The following is a 24,917-nucleotide window of genomic DNA, read 5'->3' as shown; positions in this document are numbered from 1 at the left end:
CTGAATGTGATCAAATAGGGAAATGAGAGACGGAGATAAAAGAGAGAACTGTCCAGTGCTATCCAGTAATATGTGGCTCCCCCCACCAGCTTGTGACAGTAGAGGCCAGAGGAAACAGCAAATAGTGGGGCCTTTGGTATGTGGCCAGTCTCATTCTGGTTGGTGCTTCCTGAAAATACCCTAGGTGTGCAGCAGAACCAACAGAACAGAGATTGTGATGTGACTGTTAAACCTACATTAAAAATGGCATGTATGGCTCTGCATGAGAGCATTCCTTTCATTGAGAGAATGATGGTATGACCCAAACTAAATGCAGCCTGTCCCAATACCCAGAGGTAAGAAAGTCTTCTGAATAGCTCAGCTGTACAGTTCCAGCTGTAGCTTCCTCATGATTTACTGCCTCACAGGCCATTACTCTTAACAAATCATACTTACGAACTTTTACCTTCTGTTTGGACTTGAAAAATTTGACAGAGACTTCTTTATCCATTAGTAAAACAGCTCTCTGTTGTAAATACTGTAGGTAGAGATGAATAATGAGACTACATAACATGAATTACCATCAGTTACATGGTAAGATAAAAGGTGGTTTTTGTTTGTTTGTTTGTTTTAAGGATCAGTTATGTTCTTGCTGTGGTTGAGTCTCAAGTATCTTCCATGAAACTGAAGTGAAATTTAAAAGAAAGGACAACCTCAAGAATGTATGGAAGGAAAATACTGTATGGAGAGGAAACCACTAAATTAAAAGTATAGTGAAGGCTATCAACAGCAGATTAGCTTTAAGAAAAACCAAACCAGTGAAGTAAATAATTTTTAAAAATTAATTTTCAATTCATAGTTATATACAGCCATATCTTATTACAGTCTTTGATTTTAGGATAAAAAAAACTCTTACAGATGCAGGGCTCATAGAAAAACTAGGATTCTCACAAAGGAATAAAATCAGGTCTGCAGTGAACTTCTTCATTGTAACAAATGCCAGAACAAATAATATCTGGAGTTTTTAAAGGGAGAAAATATTATTTAATAATACAGATGCCAAGCCCTATAGTTTATGAGAGAGGGCAACAGAAATAAATAGTCCAGATATTTAGAAGACAAACCAGCTACATCTTTTATCAGGAAAACAAAAGAAAGAAACCAGCTGATTTAGAAGTGATCAAAGTAAAGAATTTACACAGAGTAGTTATAGGAAAAAAAAATAGGACTGATCTGAAGAAATAAGTAAAAGTAAGCACACTTATTGTTAATATGTTGTTATGAAAATCCTATTAATATCAGAAATGATTCTGAAAAAAGAAACCATAAGTTTTAAATAAAAGTACACACACAATAATCAACAACTAAGATCTCAGATTATAGTACTGATTGGATGGAAGTAAGGAAAATAAGGAGGAATCAAGTATATTCTTGGGCATTTAAGTTGAAGTAATGATGTATGTGCTAAGTGACTTCAGTCCTGTCCAACTCTTTGCAACCCTGTGGACCATGGCCCACCAGGCTTCTCTGTCCATGGGATTCTCCAGGCAAGAATAATGGAATGGGTTGCCGTTTCCTTCTTTGAAATAACCACATAGAGTAGTACTATTCACTAACTGAGCATTGATCATATGGGGAAGAGGAGGATCTAGAAAGAAGGTAAGTTCCATTCTAGACACAAGAGTTTTAAAGATCTTTGGAATATCCAAGTACTAATGAGGCCCAAAAGCAGAGACATTACTTTACCAACAAAGGTCCATGTAGTCAAAGCTGTGGTTTTTCTGGTAGTCATATAGGGATGTGAGAGTTGGGCCATAAAGAAAGCTGAGCGCCGAAGAATTGATGCTTTTGAACTGTGGTGTTGGAGAAGACTCTTGAGAGTCCCTTGGACTGCAAGGAGATCCAACTAGTCAATCCTAAAGGAAACACGTCCTGAATATTCCTTGGAAGGACTGATGCTGAAACTGAAGCTCCAGTACTTTGGCCAGCTGATGCCAAGAGCCAACTCATTGGAAAAGACCCTGGTCCTGAGAAAGATTGAAGGCAGGAGGAGAAGGTAAAAACAGAGGATGAGATGGTTGGATGGCATCACCAACTCAATGGACATGAGTTTGAGCAAGCTCAGGAGTTGGTGATGGACAGAGAAGGCTGGCATGCTGCAGTCCATTGGATTGTAAAGAGTTGGACACAACTGAACAATTGAACTGAACTGAACTGAATGATGCCCAATAATGGTAGATTTATGGGTTTTTATGTGTATCTCCCTAATTTGTTTCTTTTTAAGTCAAGATCATGTGTCATTTTATTAATCAAGAGAAAAATAAATGTTATATAGATTTTTGTTCAATTATTTAATTTGGGGAGGGGGAAGAGATTGACCCTGGAGTAGTCAACAAAATCCCAACCTGTAATCTAAAAGCATTACGGCTAGAGTTCTGTCGAGATGCAGGTTCCATGCCAGGGTCAGGGAAGGTCCCCGGGAGAAGGAAACGGCAGCCCACTCTGGTATCTTGTGTAGAGAATCACACGGACAGACGAGCACCGCTGGCTAGAGTCCACAGGATCATAAAGAGTCTGACACAACTGAGCGACTGAGCATAGAAGTTGGCCTTAGTTAAGATTTTTTTTTCTTGGTACTCCACCCTATTTTTCCATCTGTTTGACCTTCTTTGTGTGAGTAGGGAAAGGAGGTGGAGGAAATAGGGGACAAAAACTCCCAAACAGGAGGAGGCCCAAGGCTATCTTACTGCAATAGCATTTTGAAGAGCAAAAAATAATCAGAAGTAAAAGAACCAGCCACAAGAGAGGAGTTTAAATAGCTTGTTATGTCCACCCTGTTTTACTGGGGCAAGTGTTGATTGATCTCCCCCGAGAAGTTAGAGGGGCTTCCCTGGTGGCTCAGATGGTAAAGCATCTGCCTGCAGTACAGGAGACCAGGGTTCGATCCCTGGCTTAGGAAGATCCCCTGGAGAAGGGAATGGCAATCCACTCCAATATTCTTGCCTGGAGAATTCCATGAACAGAGGAGCCTGGCAGGCTACAGTGCATGGGGTCACAAAGAGCAACTGACACACACACAGAAAGAAGTGAGAGTATATATTCATCGTCTTCACAAGACCAGTGTGTCTCCCAGATTTTATTATTTTAGCTAATAGGAATATGTTTAGAATTACTGACATTTCACTAAAACCTTCTCAAAACCTGGATCATGTCCCCTCCCTAGACTACATGGAATAAATTTCCCAAATGATTTGGCAAATTTCTCATCTTGGTATTCAAAATGACCTTTGTAGCTCTGGTTAAAAGGTTTTTAAATATAACTCCAAGCAAGGCTTCAAGAGTACATGAACTGAGAAATTCCAGATGTATAAGTTGGACTTAGAAAAGGCGGAGGAACCAGAGATCAAATTGCCAACATCCGTTGAATCATAGAAAAAGCAAGAGAATTCCCAAAAAACATCTACTTATGCTTCATTGACTACACTAAAGCCTTTCTCTGTGTGGATCACAACAAACTGTGGAAAATTCTTAAAGAGATGGAAATACCAGACCACCTTACCTGCCTCCTAAGAAAGCTGTATGCAGGTCAGGAAGCAACAGTTAGAACCGGACATGTAACAACAGACTGGTTCCAAATTGGGAAAGGAGTAGGTCAAGGCTGTATATTGTCACCCTGCTTATTTAACTTATATGCAGAGAACATTATGCGAAATGCTGGACTGGTGAAGCACAAGCTGAAATCAAGATTGTAGGGAGAAATATTAATAACCTCAGATATGCAGATGACACCACCCTTATGGCACAAAGTGAAGAGGAACTAAAGAGCCTCCTGATGAAAGTGAAAGAGGAGAGTGTAAAAGCAGGCTTAAAACTCAGCACTCAAATAACTAAGATTATGGCATCTGGTCCTATCACTTCATGGTAAATAGATGGGGAAACAGTGGAAACAGGGAGAGACTTTATTTTCTTGGGCTCCAAAATCACTGCAGGCATAACATTAAAAGACACTTGCTCCTTGAAAGAAAAGCTATGACAAACCTAGATAGCGTATTAAAAAGCAGAGACATTGCCGACAAAGGTCCGTCTAGTCAAAGCTATGGTTTTTCCGGTAGTCACATATGGATGTGAGAGTTGGACCATAAAGTATGCTAAGTGCCAAAGAGTTAATACTTTCTCAAACTGTGGTGTTGGAGAAGACCCCTGAGAGTCCCTTGGACTGCAAGGAGATCAAACCAGTCAATCCTAAAGGAAATCAACCCTGATTATTCATTGGAAGGCTTGATGCTGAAGTGCCAATATTTTGGCCACCTGATGCAAAGAGCCAACTTACTGGAGAAGACCCTGATGCCGGGAAAGACCGAGGGCAGGAGGAGCAGGGGACGGCAGGGGACGAGACGTTTGAATGGCGTCACTGACTTCATGCAATGGACGTGAGTTTGAGCAAACTCTAGGAGGTGCTGAAGGATAGGGAAGCCTGGCATGCTGCAGTCCATGGGATTGCAACGAGTCAGACACAACTGAGCGACTGAACAACAAATATCAGCTTACGAGCAAGGCATTCTGTGAGAAGCAGTTTCAAAATATTGTTCCCATATTATCTGAACATATTAATACTTGAAGTAATATATATTTTCCCAGATAAAATATTTCTAAATAAATGATTAAACCAAAAACCTGAGAAATTTTATTCATTCATTCAACAATATTTATTGGAGCTTAAGTAACTTGTCAATTTGTAGCATAACCCATATTGTGACCTGTTCTCTTGACTGACCTATTCACAGAGTCATATTTTATGTTTAGCTTGCCTGGTAACCTGTGCTCAAGTAAATCTTGCAGCTACCTTAATTCTGCTTCAGGGTCTATCTTACAGGTTAGAACTGTAACAATAGCACTTCTCTGATGGCCATATCATTTCATTACTTATTTTAAATTATTGATAGTTGGGTAGGTTGTGCTTTCATACTCAGCACACATAGAAATATATTTCTTTGTAATCTTCAGACTTTCTATGTAAAAATAATTTTAAACTAAATTAGAAGTAAATGTTTCTTAATAAGATATCCAGAAATTAAATTTTCTGTCTTTAAATTGAAAGTGCTGTGCTGTGCTGTGTGTGGTTGCTCGGTCATGTCCTACTCTTTGTGACCCCATGGACTATATATAGCCGCTAGGTTCCTATGTTCATGAGGATTCTCTAGGCAAGAATACTGGGAGTGGGTTGCCATACCCTCCTCCAGAAGATCTTCTCCACCCAGGGATCAAACCCAGGCCTCCCATATTGCAGGTGGATTCTTTACCATCTGAGCCACAAGGGAAGCCCATTATCATGGCAACTACCAATTAATTCTGAAATCTGATTACACTCTGAGTTGGTGGCTTTACTTTATTTATGATTGATTTCCCCTTCAGAGAAAAACTAAGTAACATTTACATTGTTACCTAAAAATTTTAAATGTTTAAAAAGGTAATCAGGTTTATTAAATAGGAAACAATAACTCATAAATATTTTTATTTTTTCAAAAGCCCCAATAGTTCACTTATAAGTACATGATTTCTAGTTATTTTTAAAAATGAAATATGGATAATTTATATGCAGTAATGAATTTTTTATAATTTTAAGATGAGACTCACCTTAGAAATTTAATCCAATAATTCCTTATTTTATGGATCAGAAAATTAAGCTCAAATGAGTTGAGGTTTATAGAATCCTATTCTCAACTCAGCCTTCTTTCCAGTGTTCCCTAATCTACTAAATGGTGCAACCATGTGTTTGAAATAATGTATGGGTCAAAAGGATAGGTTTAAAGAAATGTTTTTATTTATACTTCTATCTTAAATGCTTCATGGTCTTAACATTTTAAAGCCTTTTCAAGACCACCCTAATGGGGAGAGGGAGAAATAAGAAACCTTAGTGCGACTATCTGACTAATAGCAGCTGAAGGCATCGACTAGAGTGCAAACTGTAGGAATGGCAAGGAAGAAGCAGACCAGGAGATGTTGGAGAAAAGTGCCAAGCCATTAGGATCAAAAGAAGAAGATGAGTTTTATAACTGATACCAAACACAAATTAAAAATGAGTAACACCTAAAACTAGGAATCCTTAGACTTCTGATATCATACCCATTCAGACTTTTTTTTTTAAGTTTGAACATATATCCCCAATATGTGTATAGTTGTTATTTTATGTACATGTACTAATACTATAGTATTTGGAAATATTCCCTGTGGCTCAGATGGTAAAGAATCTACTTGGAGTGTGGAAGACCCAGGTTCGATCCCTGGTCCTGAAGATCCCCTGGAGAAGGGAACGGCAATCCACTCCTGTATTCTTGTCTGGGGAATCCTGTGGAGCGAGGAGCCTGGTGGGCTACAGTCCATGGGGTCACAATGAATGGGACACGACTGAGGGATGGACACTTTCACTTTCACTAATACTATATGGACTCCCAGGTGGCTTGGTGGTAAAAAAATCTGCCTGCCAATACAGGAAACATGAGGAAATGGCAACCCACCCCAAAGTTCTTGCCTAGGAAATCCCATGGACAGAGAAGCCTCATGGGCTATGGTTCATGAGGTCGCAAAAGAGTTGGACATGATTTTAGCAACTAAAGAACAAAAATATGTAGTAAAATAATATTTTAACAGCGTAAAACTTTAATGACACCAGTATGACTGAGTGTGCTTTATTTTTTTTTAATTTTAAGGTATTATTGAAAAATTTTTAATAAAAAATTTGCAATTTTCAATTTTTTTTCAATTTGACTAAATTTGTTGTTTCTGAAATCACTGTTTTCTTGAATAGTAACTGTTTTTTAACAAATTAACTGAAAACTCATTAAAGTGCTCCAAATGAAGGATGTTTTAAACAGAAAATTCTAATTATGACATAGCTACAAGCATTATAGTTGGTATTGATTTGGGGCAACAACAGTCATGTAATGATGTAAATACATCCAAACATCTATTTTAAATGATCATCTCCTAAGAACTTTCTTTTACAGAGTAGTAACTTTCTCACTGTATACTATTCTTTATATATTAGAAAACTCAGAATGCTAAGTTTTTCAAAAACATCAGATAAATACTTCTGAGAAACCTATCACAGAAAAGAATAGCAAATTTGTGAGAACTGTTTTTGTAAAAGAAAACTGCATAACATCTTTGAATTTTACCCCCTTTGAAGTACTTTACCATACTAATGAAAATATATTGATAAAAGATATGATCATTCTCATTTCAAAGTGTTAGAAAGATTTTGCTGTATTTTAAAGTCTTTGTTTTTATAAATCAACCACATTGAATACCTTTTATATTTTTGCTTTCATCTGCTGCAATATCTTGCTTATGAATGAATTTGATGTGGTGGTTTATACTTTTATTCTGGAATCTGATTTCATTCAAAATAAGGCCTATTTCATAGTGCTTCTACTTTCACAGATTTCTGTGAAATCCTAATTTGATTTAAAAAGTTATTTATTATTTAAGAATATGTCTTCTCTGGTATACCTTTCCTTTTCTGACTAAAGAAACTTAACTACCTAAAGTAGTTACTACCTAAAGTAGTAAGATGGCAACACCTAGTCAGTAATGCAGGGCCTTTCTCCTATGTAATGAGTACCAGAAGAGTGGAGTTGTACAGATTTTCAATACTGCTGGAGAATATGTGGATTGAGGTAGCTAGTGGAGGCTTCTCAGTGGGAAGACAGGAGAAAGTTGTAGGAGAGAGTGGTAGGAGAAAAGGCATAGGCAAGAAAGTAGGAGATAAGTTTGGGAGACATTAAAAACCAGGCTGGAGAAGAGGAGTCGTGGTGTTCATTAATAGGTGAATCAGTTAAGTTGGTAAGTTCAGAGGTCCTTAAACATGAAGTTTGGGTATTAAGAACTTTTATACTACGATAAACGAAAGGATTCAGATTAAGTTTGTGTAATGGCCAGAACACTGACATGCAGCTACAGAGACATGTTGCGGTGGCCAACTCTAAAGTGGCAGCAAGTTTGGGAAAGAAAAGTCTTCTGGAACTAAACAGATTATAAAAGAAGAGTGAGGAAGTTATGCTTTCTCTCTCCTTTGGCAAAAACACAAGGCTGAATGTAAGTTTCCAAGGGAAATATATTTAGCACAATGCAGTGGGTAAATAAAGGATTAAGTTAATATATAGGTCCAAGTTTTTAATTAAATAAACCTCCTAAAAATGCAATGTAAATATACTCTAGAAAAGATAAGTTGTAAATCTAGAGTGATTTAAGTATTTCCTTTTTCATTTGAGAGCTTTTAAATTGAAAACCATTCAAAAAAGCCACCATACTATTTAAGGAGAAATGAGCCAAAAGACACTTAAAAACTTTTCTTTCATTCTGTTTCTTATTAAATAGACCAAAGTGAAATCTTTATTTCATCTCTATTTCCTATCCAGACTTACATAGAAGCAGTCTCCAATATATGTTGTATTTGACTCGAGTGCACACACCAAAAAACAAAACTTTCACTTAAATGTAATTTTATCTTAGAAAATGAACTTAAGCTAATTTACTAATTTTAATAGAAGGATTGGTAGGAAGGAGTACAAGTATATACTTTATAGTATAAACATTTATGACAGTACACTTTAAATGTAGGAGATACAATCAAAACATATGCCAGAGCTGACTGAGGGGTGCTGTTGTTAAACATACAGATTATTAGGGTTTTCCCTTAGAAACTTTGAATTATAATAATTAAATAGTAGGTTTAATAATTATAGGTTTGAATTGGGGTCTGGGAATCATCTTTTAACAAGACCTCCAAGTGTTTCTTATTTTCTGCCAAGCTTAAGATATTAGCAGTAGATGTGTTTCATCATCTTTTGATTTTAGGCCCAAGTCCTGTTTTAGGTGCCACAGTGCTAAGTATTGTATTATTGGGTCTCACCAAGAGTTCTGCAGCAGAGTGAAAGCCTCACCGGTGATTCATAGACTGGCATCCCGCTCACTTTATTTCTTGTGCTTTGGACCAAAAGCCAACTTACAGTAGCTTAATTTGTATGGGCAACGATATGTATGTCTAGAGTAATTTAGGAATTTGTTTGCCTTGAGGTTTGAAACTGATTATAATTTTTATCCGTGAAGTCATTGCCCAGATCATTACTGTGTTCCATGTGTTAAAAAAATCATGACTGATCAATAACCTTATACCTTATTTTTATGAGTGCTATAACATGCTGACACATGGAAATATAGAAATTAATTTTACGCTAAGCAGTTGGGTGTCGTAAAATTAAATATTTATTCAGAATCTGTAAAAACACTAGGCAGAAAGTAGCTTGCATTTATCAGCATTTGTTCTGTGCCAGGCGTTGTCCCAGGTACATTCCAGTGCTATGTGTTGTTTAACCCTCCCAACAACCCTATGAAGTGGGTGTTCTTAGTGTCCGTTTTGTAGAGGAGTTAACTGAAAAAGCAGAAAGGTTAAGTAACCTGCCCACTGCTTATAGGGTTTTTGTTTGCTTGCCTGCTTATTTTAACTTGGGAATTCCATAAATAACTTTTAGAAGTTATTTTCATGTTTTGACTTAATGATACTTCTTTGAATGGTTCTTTATCTTGAAACTTGATTTCTTCTACTGCCTTGTTCTCTTAAAAGACAAAACCTCTTTCATGTATTTTAACAATGAATGAAAAGTAGCATAAAGATACCACTTCGGACTACTGAAATAATGAAAGAACATGACAATTTAATAAAAGCAAAATGTTAATTGCCACTTTGAATATGTAGTCTAATGATTAAGTAAAATTTGTAAATATATATGGTTTTATCCTGAAGCTTTGCTTTATAACTAAGTTTTTCATGTCTGAGGGATTTTTTGAGCACAGAAAAAAATTTTGACAGTCTGTGTTTTAAGTAATGTGCATTCTATTCCAGTTTTTAGCATTGCCAATGTCAGTATCTAGTTTTTTCTTAAGGCCTTAAGTTCAATTTATGCATTAAAAAATAAATCTATCTATACCTTCACTAAGGTCTTCAGTTAATCTTTTTAAATTATCAAATTCCATGAAACATTTTTAAAAACACCTAACAAAGTACATAATGAATCTAAGATGCATAATCAAATGATTAAATCATGTAAATCTAAGTAAACCAAGTTATCTTAACATTGTTTACAAACTTATGTTATATAACTTATATTTTAATCACCAGTCTATAAAACATTTCAAATATCTTTTGTAACCCCCACAAATGCATAGGCAAATGATCAGTTAATGCCCAACTTATCAATAGTATCTTTATCTTAAATCTAATGCAAAGTCTTAATATTATAGGCTAGATTCATTCCTTCAGCCTTTCATTTCTCATCTCAAGACTATAAATCTACTTATACAGCAATGTGGAATGGAATTTCCATCTTCCAGCCTCTGCTACAAGATGTTAAGATTCTACATCTGGGATCAGGGACAAGGACCTGTACCTACCTGCCAGCCAGAGTCTGCACTGGACAGGGACCTCTTTATTCCCTTCTTATTGTCAGGCCTGCCATTGTTAATGGAAACTTAATGAGCCCTCACATAACTGAACATACATGTTTTATATTTTTGCAACCCGGTTCTTTTCCTAGGAATGATGCATCCCTTATGTTTTTTCCTTAGGTTACACTTTATCCCTGCTATAACGGGATTTTCTAAGTCCAGTTATGTACAAACTGTGTAACCTTTGGCATTAAAGCCTATTTGTGTACTAATGGGGTTTTGACACCCTAATTAGGTTACTAAAGCAACCCTTTCTCTTTCATAGTTTTAACAGCTGCCTCATTGACCATCAGTCATTTTATTGACAATGATGATCAAGTTTAGTTTTAACCCCTTTAAATTCACAAAGCCAAAATGATTTTTCTCTCCTAGGAATGCCAGAATCACCTCCGCAGATATGGAAATGTGAATCTGGAACTGGTGACTCGAATCATTAGAGATGGTGGCCCATGGGAAGATCCTGTGTTGCAAGCTGTTCTAAAAGCCCAGCCAGCATCTCAGGAGATAGGTACTACAGGAGACTCAAATCTAAACCTACATTTGTGAGAAACAAACACAATTTCATTTTCTAACTAGAGCAGTATTAGTGTTTTTTATTTCACAATACTGAATGAGAGTAATGTATTTTCACATGAAGTGTGTTTAATTTGCTATATTAACCCAACCCAAAAGTGATTTGACACAAGATTTAGGTAAAACTATCTCTAGTAATTTCCTATTAAAATGGGAATTCAGACTGTTAATATATTTAGTATCCAGATGCTACTTGTTTACAAAGAGTTTGTATTTGTCACTTCAGTTATGTTTTTAAAATCTATTTAAGTAGGAACACCCTTAAAAAAAAAGAAAAAAACACCTTGCTTAAGCACATGGAATCTCCCTTATACAGGAAACTCTGTGAAGGACGGAACTCCTTTAGCTTTTGTTTTGATAAACACTAACGTATCCTACACCTAGCCCAGTGCCTGGTACAGAGTAGTAGGTGTTCGGTATCAGTACTTGTTTATTGAATGAATGACCACATGAATGCATAAGTGAATGTATGACTAATTAAATGAGTAAGTAAATTTCAGTTCCAAATACTCTAGAGCAGTATTTCCCAAGCTTCCTTCATCAGTAGGAGTTTTGCCTCATCCCCTTACCACCTGCATACCTTTTTGACATCACTTTCTCTTTAATCTAGATTCCTATGAGCCAAAATCTCCTTTTGAAGGCAGGAAGCTCTATCAACTATTTCTAGTTAATTCTTATATATATATATATATACATATATATATATACTTGCCATATTATTTCTGAGCCCCAGAACATTTGGATCACCAAAACTTAGAATAAACACAAAGGTCTGGACACTGGAGAGCATGGAGAGCGTATGGAGTGCAGTTATAACATGGCCAAAGGTTGAAAAGACCGACCTCTCAGCTGGAAACATCCAGATATTGGTCTGGTGAGAAAACGTTGCACACCACTAATTGCCTGAGTGTGTTAGGATCTTTCTGTTTGTCCCAGGTAAAGGGGTGGGAGTGGGTTGTGAGAAGAACTGAGTGGGGAAGGAGCTGTGATTCTGAGCAAACTGACCCCCAGATACAAGTGCAGGGGACAAGAAGAGATGTGAGAGAAGATGAAAAAAGAGATAAGACCAGGAGAGATAATGCAGAGTGGTGGAATGAGATGGGAAACAGGAGAAGACTAGAAGGAAAGAGCTAAGGTACATGTGGCAGTGGTATCGTTGTATAAATATAAAGGACAGAAAGGAGAATTAGCACTTGATGTGAAGTTCTCAGAAAGGAACTGAAAAAAAACAAACAAACTGAAGACAGAGGCAGTAGTTACATCCGAGGAGGAAGAGTTGGATTATTGAGGGAACTATGAACCATCACATACAGGGAAGACGGGGGTAACAACCTTGAATGAATCTGAGGAAGCTGGGGAATGTGGCCAGAGGGGACAGGAGCTAGGCAAAGACAGATTCATTCGGAGTGAGAACAGGAGAGGAATTTGGATTTTTCGGATAACTTTTAGGTTTCTCTAAGTAGAAGCTGGAACAAACCTGTTGTTGGTTGATGTGAGGCTGACAGCCTTTGTATACACAGTTCATAGGCTTGCCTGGTGACTCAGATGGTAAAGAATCTGCCTGCAATGGTTCAGTCCCGGGGTTGGGAAGATCCCCTGAGGAGGGCATGGCAACCCACTCCAGTGTTCTTGCCTGGAGAGTTCCCGTGGACAGAGGAGCCTGGTGGGCTGTAATCCATGGGGTTGCAAAGAGTCGGAGGCGACCGAGCGGCTGAACACAGCACAGCACAGCGCACACCATGCCATGCGTAGCCCTTCATGCACACCTCTCATGCTTAGCCTAGCACACTGCATTGTGGGAAAAGCTGCTCTAGAAGCTCATTAGTGTGGATGACTCAGCTCTTGTGATCATTAGGGTAAAGAGCAGTCTGAAGTTTATTTTTGCATTAACTATACAAATGAGTATCTGCTGCTCATATATTATAAACAGAGTTGCAAGGCAAATGCTGAAGCCCAAATAAAACATCATTCATAGGCATTTCAGAAGCTATTGATTAAATATATATAATTAACTAAAACATTTTTGGATTTGAAATCATGAAATATGGGTTCCATTTCCTGCTCTGCCACTTATTTAATTAATTCTTTGTCCTTGGGCAAGTCATTTGACCTCTCTGAGACTCAATTTTGTGATCTGTAAAACAAGTATATCTGTCATGACGTTGTTGTTAGGTCTGAATAAACTTATGTAGATAAAGGTGTTTATATATTTTAAAATTGTGTGAAAACAAGTATTAAGTTTAGTAATTATCCTTGGGCATATATTAATGGACATATATTAATAAGCAGTCCTATTTGACATTACATTTAGATTACTTTTTTGTTAGAAAGTAATAAAATGTATTTTATGACCAAACTTTTCATTAATTCAGATTATATTTCTCTATAATTAATCTGAAGTAATATGGTTTTAATGACAGATTAGCATTTAACCTTCTAATCTTACAGTAATGAAAATATGGTAAGAAGACAAAGTACATAATCTTAGACTAGAAAGAAATGCCAGATCCTGTGTCATTTGAAACATATTTTAACATTAGAGAACAAAAAAAAAGAGTATTTCATGGTGTTATTATTATTATTTTTTTAATTTTGCTTCTTTCTTTAGATTGAGAAAGAATCAGCAAATAGTTCTTGGGCACAGTTTTGTTGTCTTTTTTTATTGCCATTTTTCCAATCATTTAACTGATATTTTCTTTTCACAAACACCTAATAAGGAAAATGCTATTTAATTAAATAGTTGATTTAATTAGATACTACGTGTCAGTGCTGAAGTGTCAAAGAAAAATGTTTGAGACAGTCTTTTCTTGAGAGTAATAAGAGTCTGTTTTCTTTTTAATATAGTGAACAAATATTTAAGTTCTGAAAATCCACTATTCTTTGAACTACGTGCCAGATACCTAATTGCTTGTGAACGCATACCTGAAGCAATGGCTCTTATTAAATGTTGTATAAATCACCCAGAAATCAGTAAAGACTTGTACTTCCATCAAGCACTCTTCACCTGTTTGTTTATGTCACCTGTAGAAGATCACCTATTCCGGGAGGTATTATTTGAGATTATGTTTGCCTATTAAACTTACCAAAAAATATGTAGCCCATTTTTGGTAAATTCCTTTTACAGTACTATCAAAGGCCATAAGATTAGATTATCTAGATGTATTCCCTTTGACACCATTCTTTAAGCTCATATTGAATTAGCTCATATTAACAAATGGTGAAATTAAAATTTTTGTTGATAAGCATTATTCATGTTGAGCGAGTTTCTGGTATGACAGGTTAAATAGAAACTGAGAAGCATCAGGATTTTGTATCTTAATTAAAATACTAAGAAATTAAATTCCAATGTTTGTTACTTTGGTCTTTTTTTAAGATGAAAGAATTAATGTTTTCCTAATATGGACCCTATGTACCTACAAGCTATGGACATTGAGGTTAAAAGTAGTCATTATAAACTGTAGGTGCTATATAGTGAAGCTATGGAAAAACATATAGTTCTGTATAACTCACTGTCTTTGTAGAAGAAAAGTAGAAATCTAAATTCTTCTGAATGCTTAAACATTTATTACAGCTATCTTTCTAGATATTTTTAATGATATGAACTGAGTTTTCTTTTCATCTTATAGCATTTACTGAAAACTGATTGTAAGAGTGGAATTGATATCATCTGTAACACTGAAAAAGAAGGCAAGACTATGTTAGCCTTGCAACTCTGTGAATCCTTTCTTATTTCACAGCTCCAGAATGGGGATATGTACTGTATCTGGTAAGTGTTCATAATGCAGACAAAGAAATGGTGAGATGGGATGCAGAAGGAGAATTCGTCAGCAGAATTTATACCTTATTTTTTTTAAAGTTATGTGAAAATGTCAAGCCACTTACCCCCCACCATACACATTTATTGTGCAAGAAACAATGAGTTTTAAGACCTAAGGGTTAAAAAAGAAAATGATCATGTGCCAGTAATAAACAGTGTTAATATTTAAGAAATGTGTTATAATGAAATAATTATGTTTTACACTACGTTTAGAGTGCTATTTGTAAATATTTTAAGAGATTATTTTTCAGAGAAGTTTTAGGTTTACAACAAAATCGAGAGGGAAGTACAGACATTTTCCACATACTCCTTGTCTCCACAAATGCATATCCTTCCCAATTATCAAGACACTCACCACAATGGTACATTTTTTTTTTTTAACCAAAGATGAACTTATATTGACATGTATTAATCACCCAAAGTCCAGTTTATGTTTAGGGTTCACTCTTGCTGTTAATTATTTTACGGATTTGGACAAACATAATGATATATATCATTATGATATCACACAGAGTATTTTTGCTGCCCTAAAAATCCTCTTTGCTCGACCTATTCATCTCTTCCCTCCCACCCCTGCCCCTTATCTTCATAGTTTTGCTTTTTCCAGAATATCATATAGTTGGAATCATACAGTATACAGCATTTTCAGATTGGCTTCTTTCAGTTAGTAATAGGCATTTTAGTTTCCTCCATGTCTTTTCATAGCTTGATAGCTCATTTCTTTTTAGTGCTGAATAATATTCCATTGTCTGGATGTACCACAGTTTATTTATCTGTTATCTACTAAAGAACATCTTGGTTGCCTCCAAGATTTGGCAATCATGAATAAGCTACTATAAACTTCTGTGTGCAGGTTTTTGTATGGACATTAGTTTTCAATTCCTTTAGGTAAATACCAGGGAGCATGATTGCTAGAACTTACGGTAAGAGTATATTTAGTTTTGTAAGGAATTGCCCAACTGGCTTCCAAAGTGTCTGTACTGTTTTTCATTTCCACCAATAATGGATGAGAGTTCCTGTTGTTCTACATCCTCACCAGCATTTGTTATTTTCAGTGTCCCAGATTTTAGCCATTATAATAGTGTGTAGTGGTATCTCATTGTTGTTTTAATTTAGTTGTAGTTTGCATTTCCCTGATGACATATGATGTGGAGCATACTTTCACATGTTTATTTGCCATCTGTATACCTTCTTTGGTGAGGTATCTGTTAAGGTGTGTAGTCTGTTTTTTAATTGGGTTATTTGATTTCTTATTGTCCAGTTTTAAGAGTTCTTTGTATATTGTTGATAACAGTCGTCCATTGGATGAGTCTTTTACAGATATTTTCTTCCAGTCTGTGACTTGATACTGTCTTTCACAGAGAAGTTTTCAATCTTAATGAAGTCCAGCGCGTCAGTTATTTCTTTCATGGATCATGTCTTTGGTGTTATATCTAAAAAGGCATCACCATACACAAGATCTTCTGTGTTTTCTGTTTAGACCATGATCCAGTTTTAGTTAATTTTTGTGAAGGGTGTTAAGGTCTGTGCCTGGAGAATCCCATGGACAGAGGAGCCTAGCAGGCTACAGTCCATAGGGTTGCATAGAGTCAGATATGACTGAAGCCACATAACACACAAGATCTGTTAGATTCATCTTTTTTTAAATGTGAATGTCTAGTTGTTTGAGCACCATTTCTTGAAAAGATATTTGCTCCATTGCATTGCCTTTGCTCCTTTGTCAAAGAACAATTGTCTGTATTTATGTACATCTATTTCTAGGCTCTCTGTTCTCTCCCATTGATCTATATGTCTATTCTTAAACCAGTACAACACTGTCTTCATTATGTTAGTTTATATTAAGTCCTGAGGTTAGATAGTATCAGTCCTTCAAGTTTGTTCTTTTTCAGTATTGTATTCACTATTCTGGGTCTCTTGTTTGTCCATAACAACTTTAGAATCTGTTTGTCCATATCCATAAAATAACCTGCCAGGATTTAGATTGGGGTTGAATCTGTAGATTAAGCTGAGAAGAACTAATAACTTGATAATATTGAGTCTTCTTGTCCATGAACATGGACTATCTCTTCATTTATTTACTCCTTTGATTTGACTCATCAGAGTTTTGTAGTTTTCCTCATGTAGATCTCATACATATTGTGCTAGATTTATAGCTAAGTAGTTCATTTAGGGGGTGGGGGGGTGCTAATATAAATGGTATTATGTGACTGTTAGTGTTTCTGAGCATTTAAAAAACCATTAAAAAGTTGTTAGAACATAGGAAGCGTACAATTACATGATCCAAGTAATCATGTAATTCAGAATGTGGTTTGAGATATTTTAATTTAAGAGTATTTAATTTAATTTGAGAGTATTTTACTATTAGATAAAATTAAGAATAATTAGAAAGAAATCCTAATAACTTTTTGCCTCCCCTACCTCAGTACACACAGACACAATGCTACCACTCTGACATGTCACCAATTCTCCAGAGAAAACTAGGTCTTATTTACCTAACAAAATAATATGAAATGGTGTGGGCTATAAATATTTTTAAATGAATGTTTTCAAATTTTAAGTTCTTAGATACTTAATAGTTTGAAGGAGGTGTAAAGATAAACTTATTTAATATAGATGTTATAGATTAAAATATTTAGATTCAGAGATGAGTCAAAAGCTAATTAATAGAGTTAGGTCTAGAAACTAGTGGATTTATCTTCTGTGGGACTATACTCTTAAGTTAGATTATACAAATTTTTATTCAAAAGTGTACTATGTAAATTGGAGTTGCAAATAGAGAAGAGGATCAGGAGACAGTGGTTAAGACATACACTTTTAAGTAGTTTTGAAAGTATTATCATTTCTGATAGATAATTATTTTGAAACAATGTATAGTCATTACTGTTTAATATATCTTTTCTATGGTGATAAGAATGCTCTCTACCCTTGGCTTTATTAAACTATGTAAGACTAGTCTTTCATTTTGACATACTCATAAGTAAACTGGAATCACCTATAAACAAACCAAAAAATGACCGGGAAAACATTTTATTTTCTTCTTCTCTTAGCTAGGATTTCTACTCTTTAGAGAGGAACTTTAAAAATAGAACAGAGCCTATCTTTCCTGCTCCTGGCCACAGTCACCTTCTAAAAATAGAAGGTGGGTGTGTGCCTCTCAGCTGCCTAACAAAAAAGGGCTCCTTAGCCTGCTTCTTTGTCCTTCCTTCTGAGTAGGCTGAGTTCTGATTGCCTGAGCTCTTATTTCTTTTACCTCTATACTTTGTATTTCTGAGTGCTAGGGTCTTCTTTCTTCTAAAAGTTGGTTTTCATGGGATTCTTCCAGCTTACAAGGTCTGTGTTGTCTCTTTCATCTTGGTCTTCAGCTTGTTCTTCATCTCCCCTTTCTGAGGATGAAACTTGATGTACAGTCCAGTTTTACTCTGTCTCAAACCAATGAAACAAGCTACTAATCTAGTTCTCTCACCATCAATAATAATATAATAGTAACAGCTGCTTATATTAAGGCTGAGTGCTTTCATTAGTCTGCTTTATGTATTTATTATCTCATTTACTCCAGCAATCTCATGGGGGGATTGCTAAATGAAGCCAAGATTCAAACCTAAGCAGCCTCTGCTATTAAATATTACTTACTATAAAATGGGTATAGTATGAAAAAAATCTATGTGGTAAGGGTGGCTATAAATCATTTTATAGTCTCTCTGCAATTAGATAACTTGATGGTTATATTAGCAGTAAGCTACCTGGGAGATGTGTTTGTACACCAAGTCAGTGCTGTGAGGCTTTTTGTTTGTTTTTTATTTGTTGCACTTGGGTCTACATTGAGGTATGTGGACTCTTCATTGTGGCATGCAGGCTTTTCTACCTGTGGTGTGCGGGCTCTTAAGGGTGCGGGCTCTCTAGCCTGCAGCATGCAGGTTCTCTTGTTGCGGTGAGTGGGTTTAGTTGCCCTGAGGCATGTGGGATCTTAGTTCCCAACCAGGGATCAAACCTGCATCTCCTGCATTGGAAGGCAGATTGTTACACCACTGGACTATCAGGGAAGTCCCAGTGCTATGTTTTTTGTAAGGACCCTTTTTGGGAAAAGAAAACAGAAGCTTCATTAAACTTTCCCTCTGGTCTTCACAAAGAAGACTATCAGTAAGCGATTTATTAAAAATCAGTATATACTAGACATTTTACCTAGGCGTTTTCACTTATCTTTCTTAATGCTTTTTATGTGTAAGAAAATTCTGGATAAAAGAGGTAAAAGCCACACAGCTATTAATAATAACAAAATGGAGTTGGAATTTATTCTAGTCAGTTTGCAAGTGATGTCATTCTGTGTCTAACTGGTTCAGGAAAAAAGTAGCGCTTACTGAATGGATCTTGGGATATTACACAAGACACATAAAGGGCAAAGATATGGGTAGTCCTCAGAAATAACTGCTAACAAGAACGTTGAGATTGCTGGGGTTTTTTAAAAGTATCTCTGATCTGCCAGTTGGCTTCAGTCTTTCTTCTTGTAGACCAGAAGAATGCCAACACTCCCCAGGCTTCATAGTTTAGAGTTGAGACCATTCCAGGGGTTCTAACTGAACTGAGGTCAGTTTCCCATCCTTAGATTAATATTTTAGGGACAGTGACGAGGGTCATATAGAAGGCATGGCCACTGAGGTTCCCGCCGTGTGTATTAGGGCTATTCTTAGAGAATGCTGGTTCACTGTGAACTGGGTAGCACCATCCCAGTTGGTACACAATGCCTGATTGAGACGTGGGCCTCCTGAGTAGGTCGCATTTATTCTCAATCCCTGTTCTTGTCCATTAGTTCCACTAGATGGTGTGTCATTGAGAAGATTTACAGTGTATTAATACGTGAGGAAACAGGCCTTATAAAACAAGCAAGTTTATGAAAGGCATGAAATCAATAAGAGATAAGATCTGTTCTGACGTAATTATCACTTTAGTTTGGGGTATTCATGAAAGTTTTCATGAAGAAGGTACCTGATAGGGACTTTGGCAGATAAGTTCATCTTAGAAATAATTATTTTCCAAGTAGAGCAATCAACAAGCGAAAAAAGAGAATAAATAAAGCACATTAACTGACACTGAGGAAACCAACCTAGAAGAATGCCCAGGATTCAGATCCTGATCCTTCTGACTCCAAAACCCATGTTTCTGTTGCTTTTAACACCATAAAGCATACTGAACAAGTACTAAATGAAATAATCTAGGAGACTGGTAGCAGATTAGTTTAGCAACCCCTACAGAAGTACATGGAAAATTAAAGGGTCTAAGGTGGTAACATTGAGAATGATAACATTGTGGGCAAAAGTATAATAAAAATACAGAGACTATGAAAAACAAACAGGTTAGAACCGAACAGATTAGAGGAATATTTAGTGTCTTTGGGCAACAGAGGATGAGATGGTTAGTGGCATCACTGATTGAATGGATATGAACTTGGGCAAATTTCGGGAGATGGTGAGGGACAGGGAGGCCTGGCGTGCTGCAGTCCATGGGGTCGCAAAGAGTTGAACATGACTGAGCAACTGAACTGAACTGAAATGGATTAAAGTGATAGAAACCAATCTAAACTGAAATAACCAGTTATTCAAACTGGAGAATAAGTCAGAGCTAGAGATTTGGGAGCATGGTATGAAACCTCATGAGCTTCCCAAAGGAATTCTGTGTGCAAACAAAAGTGAGCTGTGGACTGAAACAGGAACACCTCCCCAGCTAGTGTGAGATGGAGGGAAACTGGTTTCACTCTCTGCGTCGCTTGCCCTTTCTTTGTTTTGTGTTTTCTGGGTTGTCTCTCTAAATAGAGTATGTGCACCTTCATGATAGTAGTCAAACTGTCCTTAGATGTAATAGCTTTATGTGCTTCGCTCAAAGTACATAATCAGTATATCGCTTTTAAAAAATATATATTTTCACCAGTTATTTTAATACTTTTTAGACTATGATGCTTTATGTAACTTTTATGACACTTTTCAAGGAATTCTAATTTGCTGAAATGTAATACCCAAACATTACAATGATACCTTACAGTTTCCTTTGCCTCAAAACCCATCACTCGCTTCCGTTGTTGTCGTCCAGTCACTTAGTCATGTACAACTCTTTGTGACCCCATGGACTGCAGCACACTAGATTCCTCTGCCCTCCATATTTTAGAAGAGAATCTACCTGTGAAATATTTTAAATGGTCCATAGCTTGTTCCTTTAAAAGCACTACACTGTAATGGAGAGTAGATGGTGTAAAACATAAAATTCCAGACTCAGAAGTGACACTTCTAATGTGTAGTACTTTTGGTATCTTCATAGATTGAAGAGTATGAACCATTTCTTCCTTGCAGAAAGTACAACATTGATTTCTAAATTTGCAGGTGGATATTAATTTAAAGGTCAAAGTTATTTTTTTTAAGTAATCTCATTAATATTGGTACATTGAAATTAGAATGTGTTTTGATCAAGTACTAGAGATGCCTTAGGTTTGTTGGCATATGATTGGGATACATTCTGTACCACTGCAAGTCATAATTTCTGATCTCTCCTTTTCCCCCAGCTTCTGTTACTCCCAAACAGGTAGCTTCGGAAGTAGCTTGGAGTTAACTTAATATCCACTTACACCCACTTTGTATACATCCCAGCCAGGGCACTATAGAATCAAGGAGAGACAGCTAATATCTGTATTTGAATAAACTGTATTTTTGATATTTCTCTTTTTTCTCATTTACAGGGAGTTGATTTTCATATGGAGTAAACTTCAGCTAAAGTCTAATCCTTCAAAACAAGTTTTTGTAGATCAGTGCTACCAGCTCTTAAGAACAGCAACTAATGTGAGAGTCATATTTCCTTTCATGAAAATCATTAAAGATGAGGTAAATCGTATATATTTATCCCTTCATTTTAAGTTAAATTTAAATGACAGTTCACTGAAACTTGCATCTCTTATACAATTTATTTGATCATGTAATTGAAGTAAAGAAAGATTTTAAGGCCACTTTCTCCATATATTAAATACTCCCCTCCCCCTAACCTTAAACTCCCAAGACACAAAGCTTATACATAAATTAAAATAACTGAAAAAAAAAAAGAGATTAAAAAGCCAATTTAGTGTTACATAAAGTTTAATGTGGGAACAGCTTGCTTCTCCAAGAAACTGTTATCTCTTTTCTTAAAATAAGCCTGTCACTTTTAACATTATTCTAAATCCTGTTTATATAATCTTAACTAATTTGCAAATGATCTTTGTGTAACTTTAGGTAATACCTAATTCACTGTCATAGAGAAATACAGTTGATAGTTTTAAGTTTGATGTTTAGATGAAAAGGAACAATGAATTCTGAGGCATTTTTGAAACCTAAGGACAAATTTTTAAAGTGTTTATTTAAAATAAGAGTAAAAATCCATTACCTGTTTTTAAAAATAGTTCTGAAGCAAGTTTTTCATGGGCTACTGGCAAGTGTGTAGAATTCTACATAAGATTCTTATATAGACATGAAAGTAGATCCTACAGATCTTTTTACTTTTTCTCCTCAAATATTAACAGAACTTTGAATACAAAAATAGGAAAGATAAAACTACCTTACATTTTAGATAGCTCCATTTAACTAAATCTTTATGTGGGTTACTTTTAAATACATAAGGAGGCATCCATTAAATAGTATATTTTAATTTTTTATACATTTATGCATTTGTCATATTTATTATTGCATCACTCATTAGATGTATGACCATGTAGTGATCATATTCCCCTGATAGGAAGTTTGGTATCATGTTCCCATGATATAAAGCATTGTATCAGAGAACTTTTTTAGGTTCTTTTTAGCTAACTACATTAATAGCTTCATTATTAAATAGTGAAATGTCATTTAAATGCATCATCAAAGTTAACCTCTCGTGCCACCAAAAAATGGGGGAAAAAAATCTATGCTGTAGAGTACAAATTTTGCACTTAATATTTGAAGTGTATCAGAATCACCTGTAAAACTTTTTTAAAAATAAACATTTCTCTCTATATGTTTTAAACAAATGATTCTCATCTCAGATGGTAAAGAATCTGCCTGCAGTGCAGAAGACCTGGGTTCAATCCCTGGATCAGGAAGTTCCCTGGAGAAGGGAATGGCAACCCCCAGTATTCTTGCAAGAAAATCCAATGGACAAAGGAGCCTGGAGGGCTACAGTCCTTGGGGTTGCAAAGAATAGGACATGACTGAGTGACACTTTCACTTTTCACCAAAAATTGAGAGACTCTTACAGAAAGTTTAAAATATAGGTGAAGTTCAGCCAATTATCTTAGAACTTTCTCAATCTCACATGCATGGTCAACTTAAGAATACATGATCAGAAAAATTCAGAGATGAAATAAGTATTTTAAATATGCTTAGTTTCTTATACACTCTACTAAACCCATTTCATCTGATGGAGTATATCATTCATATGCCTCAGTGCTGTGACAGGAGGCACAGGTAACATTGTGAGTTCAGAAGGAGACATTACAGATAGTGCGTCTGAAAAGGCTTCACAGAGGAGGGTGCTTTCAACCGGGTGTTAAAGGATAGAATAGGGTAATACTGATATTTGTAGAGGACTTCTTCATTTTATTATTTGGTTCTCGTAACTGTCCAGTGGCATTAACAGGAGAGTGTGGATGAGGAAACTAATCAAAGAGTTTAGTTGCTGTGGGGTTCGGGTTGCTACAGATACAAAAGGGACTGAATATTACACTAAAAGCTGAAACAATTCCTAAATGTAGTGGAATGGTTAAGGGCTTTCAGGTTAGAAAGTAGCCTTAGCCTGTTCCCTTTTCTGATGATCCTGAAATTTTTTTAAACCTCAGCAACTAAGTACATTATAATTCATGAAGAAAGGTAGAGGATGTAGATAGAACTTTGGAGAAAGAGAATGAATTGTCTTGAAGCAGTGGATTTGAATTTGCTGTATCGGAAAATTTATGCAGATTTTGTAACTGACCATTAGAAATTATAAGTAACAATAAGAAATAAGAAATTCAAATTCAGAGAAGGATTCCAAGTTGTAAATGGTAGATTTACAGAAGACTAAAATTGGTATAATATATCTGATCTCATTCATTCTGCAAACACTTATTCAAAGGTCTTTATATGCCAAGTCCTATGATAACCACAGAAGATGCTAACCACATGAGATACTGTCCTTGTGATTTAGGATTCTCAAAGAATGAGTAGGAGATAGGAATTTACCAGCTAGGTAAAGTGATACGCAAAGTTAAGGTCTGCTTGTGGAACTGTAAGGGTTACATAGCACATAAGGAACTCAAAGGACATAAGGCTGGCAAAGCAGTATTCCTCCCTGTCATCCATAATTTACCATATGCAGGCAATATGATACACACACATAACTGTTAAAAACATATTATTTTATCTCTTTCTCTTCAAACGAGCAAATCATTCCAAATCACTAGAGGCATTATTTACAACTTGAATTCAGGTGGATAGTCAACCAATTCCCAACTAAAAGCTTGATGCAGTTATATTTGAGTCATCAGTAAAAGTTTCAAAGCTTGAACACTTTTCAGATAACTTTCAGTACGTTCATTATTCTGATACCTTATTTGGAAAGTTTGTAATTGCCTTCTTCATATGGGTTACATTTCTCTGCTTATTTTGATAAATAATATTACTTAATAAGTAAAATAAGTAATATTATTTAGTGCAGCTTTATGAAAGAGTTTCCATAAGCCATCCTTTTTTAAAAAAAATCTAGATTTGTAATAAACTTTAATCACCATAAGTTTATGAAGCATTTATATTTTAATCACCATAAGGTTACAACATTTTCTATTATGGTTAGTAAGGCTTGTAAACTTGAAAATTAAATAAATTGAAGCTAAAATGCAATCTTTTCCAGATTATTCTCAAGTAAAAAAAAGAAATTTATTTACATATTAAAAAAGAGTAAACAAGGCTACCCATTGAAGAAAACTGCATGTTTAGAATACTATGTTTATTCAGCTTTCGTTTCAGAGTTGTATTTGAAAAAGATAAACTAGTAAGTGTTAATGATTTTTTAGAAGGTATTCAGT

At 35.7% G+C, this 24,917-nt stretch overlaps 1 protein-coding gene across 3 annotated transcripts in view; it reads left to right on the top strand.

Moving 5' to 3' along the window:
* Positions 1–24,917, top strand: part of ZNF654 (zinc finger protein 654) — a 90,260-nt gene that overhangs the window by 58,756 nt on the left and 6,587 nt on the right. For 2 of the 3 annotated variants that reach the window (XM_065913442.1, XM_065913443.1), the window contains exons 4-7: positions 10,855–10,990; positions 13,900–14,102; positions 14,682–14,821; positions 21,591–21,732. In XM_065913442.1, coding sequence (XP_065769514.1) covers positions 10,855–10,990; positions 13,900–14,102; positions 14,682–14,821; positions 21,591–21,732 — 621 coding nt within the window. The remainder of the gene's footprint in view (positions 1–10,854; positions 10,991–13,899; positions 14,103–14,681; positions 14,822–21,590; positions 21,733–24,917) is intronic. The other variant, XM_065913444.1, reaches the window with a different exon arrangement.

The sequence above is a fragment of the Muntiacus reevesi genome, chromosome 21, assembly GCF_963930625.1.
Source record: "Muntiacus reevesi chromosome 21, mMunRee1.1, whole genome shotgun sequence".
In the NCBI taxonomy this organism is placed as follows: Eukaryota; Metazoa; Chordata; class Mammalia; order Artiodactyla; family Cervidae; genus Muntiacus; species Muntiacus reevesi.
Note: the sequence above shows the minus strand (reverse complement) of the source record. Positions and strands in the feature narration are given on the sequence as shown.